Source organism: Centruroides sculpturatus, unplaced genomic scaffold, assembly GCF_000671375.1.
Source record: "Centruroides sculpturatus isolate CEXI.00-Female unplaced genomic scaffold, Cexi_2.0 scaffold177, whole genome shotgun sequence".
NCBI lineage: Eukaryota > Metazoa > Arthropoda > Arachnida > Scorpiones > Buthidae > Centruroides > Centruroides sculpturatus.
Window position 1 is genome coordinate 155,851 of NW_019384358.1, and position 12,705 is coordinate 168,555.

The 12,705-nt window shown below is 33.8% G+C and overlaps 1 protein-coding gene across 2 annotated transcripts; it reads right to left on the reverse strand.

The window, feature by feature from the left end:
- Positions 1 to 4,957: 4,957 nt before the first annotated feature.
- Positions 4,958 to 12,128, reverse strand: LOC111640277 (smad nuclear-interacting protein 1-like). 2 transcript variants are annotated; one of them, XM_023386291.1, is made up of 3 exons: positions 12,001 to 12,090; positions 11,871 to 11,928; positions 4,958 to 5,763 (listed from the first exon to the last, which is right to left on the reverse strand). In XM_023386291.1, the coding sequence occupies exons 2-3, from the start codon at positions 11,919 to 11,921 to the stop codon at positions 5,182 to 5,184; spliced, it is 633 nt and encodes a 210-aa protein (XP_023242059.1). In that variant the 5' UTR covers positions 11,922 to 11,928; positions 12,001 to 12,090; the 3' UTR covers positions 4,958 to 5,181. The 2 variants fall into 2 exon arrangements, with proteins under 2 accessions (XP_023242059.1, XP_023242050.1); XM_023386282.1 differs by lacking the exon at positions 11,871 to 11,928 and having other exon boundaries at positions 12,001 to 12,128.
- Positions 12,129 to 12,705: the final 577 nt, after the last annotated feature.

Here is a 12,705-nt window from a genome sequence, read left to right on the forward strand (position 1 = left end):
TTTCCAAATCTGGCCACCTTGCCTGATTTCCTCTGTCTGCACGCTTATTTAACGGTTGCCTTAGGAGATACTCTTTCTGTTTCCTCCACAGGCGAATATTGCTTTCACAGACATTAAACATCCTTCCTGTAGCACGATTCCCACGTTCTTCAGCGTATTTAATCAATTTCAACTTTTCTTCCGCCGTGTAACTCACTCTTCTCGACATAATTGTACTTCATTTATGTATTCAAATATAAGTAATATAATAAATTTGCTAATTCTGTAAAATAATTACGTATAAAATGCCGATTTCATTCTAATTCTGTTTAAATAAACGAAAAAAAACCACCTCTGAATTATCAAGTTATCAACTAAAGGACGCCGCCATCTTGCGACGTGAACACACCTAGCGGTTGAAATAAGAAATAAATGTTTTTTCCTTTCTTCTTCTTCTTCTTCTTCGTCTTCTGTGTTAATATGCAGATTTTAGCTCTTTCTCCGATTTCCCCACTCTCAGGTTCCCTTACTTAAATCGTCCAGTTCGTGCGATGTATGCTTCTAACGCCATCACTAGATGGCGGGGTATGATCTGTGTCGTCGGCGCATATACTTCCCACAAAGTACTCTTATCTGTCAGTCTTTTCCTTTCTTTCTTTCTTCTCCTCTAATATGGAGAATCTGGCTGAATCGCCTTTTCTCCGATGTACTCTTGTCCGTTATTAGACAAATCGATGTGTGCGAGCTACGTAGCGTTCGAGGGCCTGCACGTGCTGACTAGGTGAGAGGTCTGTTCTTGCCCAATATATGGGTGTTAAAGTTTGGATGATTGAGAGGTCTATCTTCAAAGTACGGCCGAGTTCTTGTCGTGCTTCCGTATATCTTGGGCCCGTCAGCCAATAATGTCTGGATGTCTCCTGAGCGCCACAATGTGGACAGTCTGGTGAAACTCGTAGGTTTCTAGAACAGAGGAACCCGTTTAGAGGGGCAGTGTCAGTTCTAAGGCGGGCCAAGAGAGTCTCCGCGTTCCGAGGAGAAGCGTGCCTGTAAGGCCAGGGAGCGAAGGTCTGGGTGATCTCGTCCTTTATTCCGCAAGTTTGCTGACCACAATTCTGTGATCCCTATTTTTTGTTTTTCTCTATACTCCCGGATTAAATCGCGGGAGTATATCTGGGGCCTCGTTAATGTCTATTCCCATGTGGCCCGGGGTCCACCCGATTTCAATGGGTTTGCTGACTAATTTTGTCCGCAATGTCGATAAGAAGTGCCGGGGACGAGAAGGAGATATTGCCTAACGCCTGTATGGCAGACTTACTGTCGGAGCATATGACCGACGGACCGTCTAGGCTTGAGCTTAGATGTAGCGCCCGTTTGATACTTAGGGCTTCTGCCCCGTATACATTGCAAGAGTTATGTAACAGTCAGGTCTTCCTGATGTTGTGGTCCGGGAGGACAATCCCTATCGACGTGCGGATCCTTGACTTGGAGGCATCCGCCCCTATGAGGATCCTTCCCTGCCAGGTTGACATTTGCATCTCTCGGAATCGTGCGCATGCGATTTCCGGGGATTCCGAAGAAGAGCGAGTTATCTCTTCAAGGCGTAAGTGAGGATAAACCCGGACCATGTTTGGCGGAGTATGTTTCTGCCGACAAATGTTTTTTTTTTCCTATATTTCGTTTGAATTTATGAAAGATTTTTGCAATAAATAAACTTTCCACTCGTTACGCAACGTTTTATATATATATGTACTTTAAAAACACTGTAATTCTTTATTTAAAAACTTGCTTTGTGTACAGACGTACTGTATATGAATGGCACAGATCGACGCTCATTATCATTACAATTTTGCAACTCGTGTGAATCCGCCTTAACAGAGCGATTTTCTTTATTCTTATCTATATTGTATTGCAAAAAACATCATTAATATTATTTATATAAATATGTATTTATGATATATGCCGCACTGATGCTAGGCCGCAATATGCCATTCGAAGGATCCTGTTTCAAGGATATACTGTACATTTTATTTACAGAGTTACATCTAAGCGGCAACAGAAGCGTATTTCTTAGTACCGTATTTCTATTGCTGAAGAAAAATATTAGTAACAAAACATGTTGATTTTATACAGCGTAAATGATGTAATTTATGAATTTTCGTTGCTTAGCTATGGCGGAGTGATATAAATTCAAGATCCAATACATCGGCTCCATTTTTATTATGGGTAACACTATAGCATTACCCATAATAAGCGAAATAAGAATGGAGTCATAAACATTTTAGCATATAAAATCTATTTATTATATTAAAAAGAAACAACATTGAATAATTCTCAATAATTTATCCAAAAATTAAATAAAAGCTACAGTTTGAGAAGTTATAATTGTTGTATTGCAAACATTTACAAACCAAGAATATAATATACATACATTCAATTTAAAAACGATAAAATGTATAATTAATCCCCGTTTTACGAGCCGTTTTTAGATGTTCGTCGTAAAACGAGCGATTCTATTCCTCCAATTTTAGTGTTACAAATTAAGATTACGTTCTGTAAAATAGTTTTAACTATGTAATTCTGCCTATGGATGGCTGACATTATTTTGTTCATTCATAATGGGAAATTTGTACCGGGTAAAGAAAGCGGTCGTAAAGCGGAAATAAGATTTAAACATCGTCTACAGAAAAACTTTGGTTACAGTATTTCTCTTGCAGTGAACCATCCGAAATAGTTCATAATATATTACTACTATTAGGGAAACGAAGAAACATTCCACCAAAAAATATAAAATATCTTCGTTTGTTGTCATGTTGGTGAAAGGAGAACGAAACGTTACAAAGTCGCAAAAACCCTGAAAAGTAAGAACAGGGTAATTAGGATTTTAAAATATTTTTACATAGAAAACGAGCTTAAAATTTCCTGAATCCACATAACTTTTTAAAGTAGAAAATTAATAATAATTTAATTAAATTTGAAGACAACACATGGTGACCCAAAAGCCATTTAAAAATTAAACTGCTATCTTATTCAAGTACTTTATTACTCATAACAAGTAAGTAATATTATACTTCTTCAATATACAAATTAGAATGCCTATGTTCATGCAAGAAATATCGTTACCCGACTTTTTGGTCACTGTTCTATACGTAATTGCAATACATGGAGACAGTTAATTGATTATGACAATTGGTGAGACAGAAATGCTTAAATAATACTTTGTAAATCATTCTTACCTTTTAATTCGATTGCAAATGTTTCGTTATTGAACCTCAACGATTCTTACTGATTATTCATGCATCAGAATAGTCTTATTTATAAATTTTGAAGAGGTTTTCTAGCAGTAAACTGATCACTAAATGTGAAATTTTCTCGTCGTTTAAGTATTGCAGGTGTTTATCTGATAGAAATATAGCTAATCATACGTAACGATGAAACGGCTGATGCTACTGCACCTGTTAGTAAAAGCCTGTAGTATAAGGCCATCAACATCAATATTTTTATTATTAAAATAAAGTTAATAAAAAAAGCATTGCAATAAATTACATTTAAAATATTGACAAATTCCACCCAAGTAAGATGAATACTTTGGTGGAATTTTGTCAATAGCTAATTTTTGAAATGATAAACATAAATAATCATGTAACATACACATTTTTTAGAATTTAATATTTTAATTTAAATTCTTTGCTTTGCCTTACATTTTTCTTACTTTATTAATTAATGCAGACATTTTAGAATGTAAAAAATGGCCAGGTCAGGGCTGGATTTGCAAATAAATAGGCTGTACTTATGGCCTATTATATGTTATAGCTTAGGATCACAAGTCTAAGTTTAGTACTGAGCCACACACATCTGGCATGAACTGTTCTTATTGCTTTGAGTTAAACAAAAATAGTATGTGTGTTTTTTTTACTCACATTTTTCTGTAGGAATTAACAAAGCCTTTTATCACACTCATTATTAGTTTGGCCAAGCTCACAATGATAAAGGATACAATATATCAAATTTAGACTAAAATTCTAAGCATCAGATAATCTCCAACTCTCCTAGTGTCTAGAATAAACTTTGTCACCTTAGCCATCCACTATTTGCATATTTAAGTTTTGTTGTTAATAAGAATCCAAGAGCAGCTTTTAAATTTTAAGGTTTCTACAGAAGTTGTAACAGATATGAAGGGTTAGCAATTACATTCTGAAAATGAAGTTTATTGACTGATTGATGGTACGAGACAGCAGTGCCCAAACTAAGATCTTCAGGCTAAATCAAGCCCATAAACATATTTCACATATCACTTATAAGTGACATAAATAGGCCTACTTGTAGTATTTATGGAACATGCAATAACGTTTGTGGCTATATAATTTGACCTGACAATCAAGTTTGGCTAACAATGGTTTGAGATTAAGTTGTGGATGATCTGTGCAGAGGAAGGTGCCTTTTCCAGAACAAGTTAATGTGACTGAGAAAGATGCCAAAAGATTTCCTGCACTTAAAAAATTCTTAATTTTAATCTATGGTATTTTTCTAATGTATTTTCCATTTTCAGATTGCAGTGTACACTAGCATGTGACTCTCCACACATTTTCAAGGGTCCTACTTTGTATTGTTTCTTTTAAATTTGGTTGCAGGATGTTCAAAAAGTTTGTCCATAGTGGCTTTTGTAGTTTATAATGAACCAAGAAACCATGTACTGTACATGCAAACCATGTATTGAATCTTCTATATGCAGCTGTGGAATAGTGGAGCAGACATAATGTCTTCTGGTGTATTAAAATCTCCCAAAACCAATCAACAAGATGAAAGGGGCAACCCAAATCTACAATACTCATAGCAGAGACTTTATGAACACCTTGTATGATATAATGGACAAAGTTTATCAGATAAATAATTTTAACTACACGTTTCCAGCTTTAAAATATTGATATGTCTGCATACAACAGACATTTAATGCAGTTTACTTAAAACAATTTAAGAAAAATTTAAGTATTTAAAACACTTTTATTTGACATAAATGAGAATAACAAATTTACGTGACTTCTCAACATCTTGATGATCATATTTACAGTTTCCATGTTTTACTTGTATATTTGTGATGTCATATCAACTAAAATATATATATTTTTTCTCAAAATTAGTGATGATTGTAAACAGAACTTTTAAGAACTTATAAAGAGATATTTAAATATAATTTTTTGTACAATCTCATTTATCCGACATCAATTCTTCTTCCTCTTCTAGTTCGTCCTCTTTGGAATCTTCATGAATAATGACGTACTCGCGAGTGCTGTATCCAAATTTCAACACATCTTTTTCTAACAGTTCTACATATCTACGGGGTTCTATTTGATTGTTGTTTACAAATGTTCCGTTTGCAGATTCCAGATCAATTATGTAAGGACGGACGTGTTTACCCGTCGTACCGTCGTCTCTTTCGTATTCCACCAGACGAAACTGAAGCACAGCATGCTGCTTAGAGCACGAAGGATGGTCGATGGGAATGTCTGCGATTAATCTAGAACGTCCCAATAAATATGCACTCTGTCTATGAATGGGTATAAATGGAAGGGCCTGGTCACCTTTGAACGGATATAGTCGCCACCTCTTCTTTGGTTTTCTAGCTTCTTCTGGTTCATTATATTTTATAACAACACCTTTATACATGTTTGTATCCTCATTCAGCTTTCCAGACAAGTTCATATTTGGTTCAATTTTTTTTGGCACTTTTTTTTCTTTACCATCCTTGTCAGTTTCTTTTTTCACCCTCTTATGACTCTTCTGACTGATCTAAATAAGTTAATAAAATAACATTAATGTCATTTACTTTTAAAGTTACACAATTGTTTTAATTTATTTACTTCATTGCACATACAATTAATTATTATTAAATAAAATTTTACCATATCAATAATGTAACATTAATTAATATATGTATGTACAGTAACTATAATTACAATGGAGATTAATAGACAGTAAGATGGCCAAGGCAATTGATGCATCAGCCTTCTGTTGTGAGGGGCCCAGAATTGAATCCAGATGGTCGAAAAACCAAAAAAATTTTCGCAGGTGATCCCATCCAGATATGTTGGGCTTTGTCCTTCTCACCCCATTGGAGTTGGTTGAACTTACAACAGGATAGGAAAAAGCCCTCTTACTGCCCATAAGACAGGAGGAGGAAGGGAAAACACAAAATGGTAATTACCATTTACTTATACTGTATTATCAGACAGTGAAGTTTTCTTTTAATTTTCTTATTGGATTGCTATTTGAAAAATTGTAGACCTATAAATTCCCACTGTTGGCTGTCGGTCTGTCCTTCCTTAATTAATGTAGAGATTGGAGTAAGATAGATTAAAGTCGAGACCAGATACAAAAAGCTTAGGGACAGCAGGCATTAATTAACTTGATATATGAACTTCTGATACAAATTGAAAGCCACATTATTTCAATTTTAAAAATTTCCTCTGAAAGGAGTTAGATATTTGACCAGCATGACTATTCCTAACAGGAAAAGTATGATGTACAGAGGCAAGACACTACTAACTTGAAGTGTAGAGCACACATTTTAAATTAAATAAATTAAAAATTGCAACCAGACATTGTGACGATATCACAATAAATATTTGCTCGTTAATTTCAACTTATTATGGGTGCTAAGGGGATACTTTTCCATGTCTATTATTAGCTTGACCTTACTTCACAATGTGGCAAGAAACACTTTGAACCAAACCACTTGTGAAAATTTCAATCTAGTGAACTGAAGTCCAGATACACTAGTCTTCTAGCCCTACTTGCTAAAGGCTGTCTATTAAATAAGTTAAAATATCAATATCAGCTTGTGCTGAATTCCCATCAGCAGAGCATTTTTTTCATATTCACTTATACGTAACAGGAATAAATCATAAAAGAGAGAGATTTTTATAGGATTTAAACCGTTCTTTTAAAATAATATATTTTGTTAAATGAAGAAAATTAAGTTTGGTTGTAAATAAAATTAAAATAAGTACTAAAGAACTGGAAACATTTTATTTACTTAGTGAAATTGTTTATATTTAACTGTTTCTAATCTACAATGAACTCAAATGCCATTTTATAATAATAAATGTGAAATATACAAAAAAAAAATGAACTAGAAGAGAAAAAAAATATTTTGTTTGCTAAAAATCTAAACCTGTTTGACAATGTGTTAAATGTTCTAAGCAGTAAGGGACACAACTATTCTATAGTATATTGTTATTCTATATTCTTTCAATCAATACTTCAAACAACAAAATATTTAATAAAACTGTAGTTTTAATAATTTTTTAGTTTTGTCCATTTAGCAGAATGTTGGACAAAGGAGCAGTTTTGCTTAAAAGAGCATTTGTCCATCTTCCCAGTTCTTCCCCTTACTCCTATTAACTGACTAGACAGCAGAACAGTCTGTTTAAATGCGTGCATTTGACAAGTGTTTTAAAGCTGCAGTAAGCATAAGGGAGCACTATTCTAAGGAAAATTTATAAGGGTCTATCTTTAATTTTATGGTACCTCAACACCCAGGACAAATTGCGATAGGGCTTTTTACACTATGTTATTTATTAAAATATGCAATACAGCTAAAGGAAAAATGAAGGAAGATGAAGACAAAGCAGAAATTTTCACTGAACCAACAGAATCTGTTTCTTGTAAAGATACATTGTTTCACTAAAGGAGAGACAGATAGATTTAGTTTTTATGAAAAGTTGATTGGTTAGTTTGTTGGAGTTTATTGGCGCAAGAGCCATATAGGCTATACTGCACCATGCCATATGGCAATTTTATGAAAAGGAATAGTACATTTGACAAATTGGGAAATGGGAAAGATGAATTTCCAGACAGATCGAGGTGTATGTACTAAAGTTAGAAAAAAGTGAAGATAGAAACAAGTTTCACATAGGATTAATGAAGGACCTTACAAGCTCAAATGGAAGAACACTAGAATGATGTTACTAGAAGGAATTTATGAACTCTGGCAAGGGAGGAAAGTGATTCTAATGCAAAATTGGATTAGAGTCACTTGCTTAAGATACTGCATAACAAGATGAAACAATGAATATAAGAACCATGGGACAGGTATATATTCATGTGGTAGGTTTGGATCAGTGAATAGGATTGACGCAGAAGAATTATCTGAAGTATGGAAAGCAGAAATAAAAGAATAGAAATCTAAAAATGTCAAATATTTAGTAGACAGAAAATGAGATACTGGCTTTAAAGAAACAGAAAAATCTCAAAACAATATTGACCCTATTTGAAACTGAAAATTTAAATTAAAAAACAAATGAAGTTAATGTTGGAGATCACTAACAGAATATGGAGTCTTGTGTTGAAGATTTTGCAGAATAATATGTTTTATTCTTCAAAACTTTATATACAAGTGGTCAACTTTTAAACAACTTTTTTATATACTCTAAAATTACTTTTCATAAGTCAAATTAGAACTCTTGTGCATTGCAATATGAAGTTTCTTGTTAGTTTTGCCTCCAGTATCATGAAAATAATTTCAGTGAATTAGTTTAACCAATAAGTAGACAACTCAGGACAAAACATTTTTCATTTAAATTTTATTTTAACTAATAATTGCTATATATTTGACTGCTGAGTCAAATATATAGCAATTATTGACTATGTCAAGTGGCTTAATGATAGTTCTCTCTCTTTTTAAGTTATATAATTTTTAAAATTGAAATAACAATTAGGTTGAATTAAAAATGACTCTAATCTACATATATGAAATGATTCATTTTAATCAATCCACTGAAATAACTCAAAAAATACACAGACTATTTAAAAATCCAGCAACAAGTTGCTTAACTTCCCTGGCAATGTTTAAAACTGTGCTTGGTACCATCTGTTATGATATTTTATTTAAGTTACTTTTTATATTTTTAATTATTATAAAATGGCAAAAAACTTAATTCTGAAGGTAGGGACAGGTTTTATAAAAATTGTAAATGTTATTAATGAGTTAAATTGTCATTAAGGCCAAGGCTCCATTAGCATAAAAACCTTCACCGTAAAAACTTTTAATCATGTGACCTATTTGCATTTGGATTGTGGTGGAGGTCCTGCTAGTGAAGTTTCTACAGCTACGGTACTATCGAAGTTATGAAGCCAATTATATTCTATGAGTTTTTCTGTACTATGATTACAAATGTAGTAAAAGTAATATCTTTACTTTCATATATTAACTTTTATTATTGTATTATTAATTAAGATAATACAGTCGACCCCCCTATAACGTACGTTCCTATAACGACAATTCCTATAATGTAGCGAAAAAATTGTAGCAACTTTCGTATAACGTACCTCCTATAACGTCGTTTCACGACAAGATTGATAGAGTCTGGACCAATAGTGGATGAGCAGCCGAACTACTTTCCTCCGACCCTGCGCCACGCTACGGAGCGGCTAAATTGAGTTTGCTATCGTCTGTTTAGTATTATATATAAATTATATATAAATTAGGTACTGTACATATAATTATATATTAATTATATATAAATTAGGTACTGTATATATAATTATATATTAACTTAATTTATTGTAACTTTATTATAATTATATATATGCTTTCTGCCGCCTGGCAACACGCTACGGAGATTTTAGGCTAGTAAGTTGAGTTTATTATCGTCTGCACAGTATGTAAATTAGGTACCGTAAGTCTAATACAGCACTAATTTTATACATTTCTTGTGAAAGAAACACTTCTTATTCAACGTCCATAAAAATTATTTATATTAATGATGTCTCCAAAGGTCAAGTTATTTTTCCGCCAAAAATTCGTTATCAGAAATTGCGGCCGTCGTTTCGCGTGCTGTTCCGCAATGAAAACCAGCTTTAAGCAACGGCGTAGTCAAACGGTGTAAGTAATCCTACAATTTTTTGTTTATAGCATAGTTTATACAGATTATTCCCAAAAAATTATACGTATTTTGGAAATGTTGAGTGGAATTAGTCTAGAATCGGTTAATTTTATAGTAGAAAACCTTTCGTACAGCCTTAGTCCGTAAAGTTCCCACCTATCGGGCTGCAACTGGCTCACGTATTTCATCATTCCTACAACGTAATTTTCGGTTAGCGTGGAACGTATCTAAACGTTATAGGGAGGTCTACTGTATACAGCACTTGTAAACTTAGCTGTTTTTATTATATACTCCTCTAAATTGAAGGATTTTCCTTCGGCCATCCGTATCGTGTGTTTTAGGCATTCATTATTATAATTGGGATACTTCTTGCCATAGATATACGAATACTTTCGAATGTTTTCAATAAATCTTTCCAGATCTATTCTAGAGTAGCCACAAAGGAACGTACACAAAAACTCATTTTCCGCCATTTTTGCACCATGTCACAATGACCTAGATTTCACTAACTTCTGATTGGTGGATGGTACCGTGTTACGGCTGTATTTGCATCGAAAGTTGAACACTGCTCAACTCGCTTTTACACTGGTTTTACAACCTGCTCAGGAGTAAAAAATCATGGTCACGTGATTAAAAGCTTTTATGGCGAGGGATTTTATGCCTGTTTTTATGTTAGTGGAGTCTTGGCTAAGTCCAGCCCTACTTGAGATATGACACATGACTCCATTTATCTCCTACCTTCTCAACCTTTAACCACCAAAATTTAATAGAATCAATCTTTGTAATAAACAAACCCCTCTTAAAAATTTCAGAAATTTTTGAAAAAAAGCAAAGGAGTTATTAAGCTTCAAAAAGGGTAAACAAAATTGTGCCCAGAAGAAACCCCAATTCAAAACGTAAACTTCTGGGGAGGGTCATTTTTTGACCAATTGCCTTATTTCCCTCTGTTATATATAACAGAGCTGGAAAAGTAAAATTTCATTGAACTAAAGATGTTTGATTTCAAGTGGAGAACAACATTACAAGATTGGCTTCTTCATTAAATGGCACTACAAAAAGAACCACACCTCTACATGCAATCCCGGTGAGATACAGCTCCCCGAAATCAGCCTACTTCCAGATCAAGCTAAGACTATCGCATTTAACTATTTAACCCAAGCAATTAAGCCGACTTTAAGTAGTCCAGTAAACTGCTGGTGAAGTACTCAATGTTATATAGCAGGTATGGCCAAACTTTTATCCCTTAGGGGCTACTTTTTCGGTAAAATATAATATGTGGGCGACTATGAATACGGGCAAACAATTTTAGGATTTTTATATGCGCATGCGTTAACATTCATTTGCATTGTTCATCAGGATAAATACAAATAGTATGGGTACGTTGCACAGACAGTCTATTATTGTAAGAATAAATTACGAATTAAAAATTTTAAACATTAATTTAAGTGAAAGCAAATTGTTCAACTTTAGCTTCACGGGCTACTTTCAAAACCTTTGTGGTCGACCGGTCAACCGCGGTCTACGTGTTGGCCATCCCTGTTATATAGTTTAGGGAATGCGGAGACTAGCCCCACGCAGGTGGTGAGAGTGCGAGCCTTGACCGACAGTTTACATTGGACATTGCAAAAGAGAGAAATTTCGCAACTGCATTTTATGAGTTGACCTAAAAACAGTAATCAGCTGTTACTTTAATATTTTCCAACTGTCAGCAAGGAAGATTCCCGAAATTCGCATGGAGAATGTTAGAGTATTATTATATTGACTATTATACCCATAACTCACACAAATCGTGATCTTAAATGATTTGTACAGTACGTGTGACAGCGAATATTTATCCATAATTTCTCTACTGAAGAAATAAACTCAAATAGAACAAATAAAATTGCAAAAAGTATACAGTTAAGTGATTAAAATTAAAGAATATCGAGTATATTCTTAAGCACGTGTGTACCCACGTGTGAAACTGATTATTTTCTATTGTTCAACGTGATCAAAGAACGAACTCTCAACCTGTAAAATAGGCTTCCGGCCGACCTGTCTATTGACGAAGATTTCTTTCATGATGTCACTAAATAATTGTTAATAACGAAAGTTACTTTTAAATTATAAATAATTTCAATATTCGATTAAACAAACTTACGTGTTTTTCTTTCATTTTCTCACGAGAAGTTTTACTCCTTTTTCGCTCAGGTGAGATATCCGCCATTTTAGAACTATTCGTAAAGTGTTGCCAATTCGACGGACGTAAACGTCTGTAAAATTAAAACAATTTTTATTTTATTAANAGCACGGAAGAAATGTCTCTTCTCGTTCGATGACTTATATCCTGCCTTGCATCCTGGCACAAAGCACGTTGGCATTTTTATGTAGCTAAAAAAAACAATTATTATAGGTCAAAATCACTGACTTCAGTATATACCTAGCAAGAACAACGATCTCCTGCTAACAGTGGCGCCGACTAGCGGCAAATATTGTCTCTAGCTAAGTTTGAACTATTAGTCGAAAGACCAGTTAATCTACCGACTCTGGCCATGGCCGATGAAATGGCTGATTACGGGTGGGAAAAACCCCAGGAATTTTTCGGAGTGGTCCATTCGGATGTTAGGACCGGTCCCTCACCACATTGTAGCCGAATCATTAATGGGTTTGCTAAAATATGTTTTTATGTGTCCACTGGACGAAAAGAATTTCAAAAACTAACAATTCACAGGACGAAAATTTTTGTTGAAAATTTTTTATCGAACGACTATGTTAATAAGATTTGCCTGATTAAATTAGTTAGTAGTATTTTAATGAATGTAATTCAATCTGAAAATGCTCAATATTTTAAATAATTTTTCTCTAA